Genomic DNA, 2065 nt, shown 5'->3' with positions numbered 1-2065 from the left:
GTTATTCACAGCATCAGGTGTAGTATATCAAGTTCACCGTACTTTTACAGCGCAATCGAGGCAAAACATTTGACCACTTTCCCTTCTTGGGGCATAGAGTCATGTCAGAAAGATAAAATCCACGACCTCGTGACTGGCGTGGATAATCCCACGCTGACAGCTGCGGGTTTTCTGCACTTTCGGGCGCGGGCTGCGGCAGCAGGAAAAGTGCCCGTGCACTTTTTCGAGGCGTGTCCGCCCAGGTCGCTGGCGGTGAGGAGACGGGCGATCACGTGACCGGTGGGCAGACCTTTGGGCAGTCCATAAAGGGATGCTCGCCGCGCCGGCCGGCACAGTGCCTTGACGCGCAGGTCGCCGGGTGGCCGCAGCTGGGGTGTGCGTGGAGCGCGAGGGACGTCTGCAGGTGTCAGCCGACTCCGTTACCTATCGAACAGGTCACGCACCCCAGCCGCCGACATGGTGCTTCCGTGGTGGACTCTGCTGTTGTACCTGCGCAACGCCAGGAGCGTTCCGCCAACAGCCTACAACTACACTGCTCCGGAGACCTGGCAGGAGACGTTCCCAATGTGCGGCGGGCCCATGCAGTCGCCGATCGCGCTGACCCCCAACCGACTCAAGATCATCAAGGCGCCGGCGCTGCAGTTCGCCGACCACCTGGAGAACGGCATGATCGAAGCTGAGAACACCGGCCGCGAAATCAAGCTGAAGCTGCTGCCTCCCAACCCGGATGAGTCGCTACTCAACCTCTTCTCCTTCGACGGAGAGACGCTGGGTATCTACGAGTTCGCACAGATGCACTTCCACTGGGGCGATGTGCGTCTCAACCACGGTTCAGAGCACGCCATCGGGGACAAATTCACGGACGCCGAGGCTCACTTCGTCTTCTACAACAGCCGCTACGACAGCTTCAAGGAGGCGGCGCGCCGCTTCGACGGCCTTCTGGTCATCGGCGTGCTCCTCAAGGGTACCGAAGACGAGTCCAAGGGCCTCTTCCCGACTCTGGGCATCGAGAAGCAGATGAAGGCCGTCTCCAGTCCCGGCAAGAAGCTGCGTGCGCGCGCTGACCTGCGGCCATTCCAGGACGTGCTCCGACGTGCCGTGAAGACGTACCTCAGCTACCACGGCAGCCTGACCACGCCGCCCTGCAACCCGGTCGTCACCTGGATGGTGGCCAGCAAGCCCATGTTCGTCAGCTACAAGTTTCTGGAGACGTTGACCACAAACGTCTATGAGGATGACGACGGCATGGACTTGTTGGTGAACAACTGCCGTCCGCTGCAGCCCCGGCACAAGCGCGTTGTCACCCAGTTCATCAGCTTCGAATAGCTGATGCTGATTGCTGCCCGTGAGAGGTGCCAGTGAGATGAGAGCTTTGGGGCGGTGGTGCATGTGAGAGCTGGGACAGTGGAGAGCATGCGTGCGTGACACTGAATGCGGCGTGATTTTTGACACAGCTGGCTCTGTCAAATTGTTTGGGCGTGCTTGTGGGTCCATGGGCCATGGCACACCATAAAGTGCGCGTGCGTGTATAGTATGTATTTATTTGCGAACTGAGTGTGCAGAGGAGCAGAGTTACCATATCAAAACCTCATCAGTGAATATCTGTGCCATATGTGTCATACTGTGTCAGCGTCACAGTCCAATGTTTGTTCTAAGCTTGTCGCATATTCGATGAGGCTAATCGAGCAATATGTCAAGTGGCCATGTGCTCTCATAGTGTTTATTGTAGTTCTTTTGAATTGTATTGTTGCTTAATATCAGGTACCAGTGTTTAAACGATTGTAAATAAACTGAAACCAATATCACTTCGTTTCTCAGAATGATATCAGCAACGAACTGTACCAGTTAAAAACTATTTATTCACCGAGCACATCATACTCCGTTTTATAGCATCATCTCGCAATATGAAAAGATAATAAGGTCCGAACAACCTCCCCAATTTCGTTGTACTCGCGAAAAGCCCGAGATCAACACATGGCAAAGCAGACAGTCTATCACAGAACAATGAGGTAACTCCCTCGCAAGGTATAGTTAGATGCTTCAAATTTCAAAAGAATAAGCACTA

General features: G+C 54.5%; 1 protein-coding gene across 1 annotated transcript; it reads left to right on the top strand.

Annotated features, from left to right (window-relative positions):
• The first annotated feature begins 334 nt into the window (after positions 1-334).
• Positions 335-1805, top strand: LOC122374700 (carbonic anhydrase 2-like). The gene has a single exon (XM_043353617.1). It carries the CDS (start codon positions 457-459, stop codon positions 1324-1326), a length of 870 nt encoding a protein of 289 aa, XP_043209552.1. The 5' UTR covers positions 335-456; the 3' UTR covers positions 1327-1805.
• The last annotated feature ends 260 nt before the right edge of the window (positions 1806-2065 follow it).

Source organism: Amphibalanus amphitrite, unplaced genomic scaffold (genome assembly GCF_019059575.1).
Source record: "Amphibalanus amphitrite isolate SeventyFive unplaced genomic scaffold, NRLGWU_Aamphi_draft 001696F_arrow, whole genome shotgun sequence".
In the NCBI taxonomy this organism is placed as follows: Eukaryota; Metazoa; Arthropoda; class Thecostraca; order Balanomorpha; family Balanidae; genus Amphibalanus; species Amphibalanus amphitrite.
The sequence above is the reverse complement of the archived record's forward strand: the minus strand, read 5'-3'. Positions and strand labels throughout refer to the sequence as shown.

Excerpts from the sequence above, each read along its gene's own strand:
- LOC122374700 (XM_043353617.1), top strand. The coding sequence starts at position 457 with ATGGTGCTTCCGTGGTGGACTCTGCTGTTGTACCTGCGCAACGCCAGG.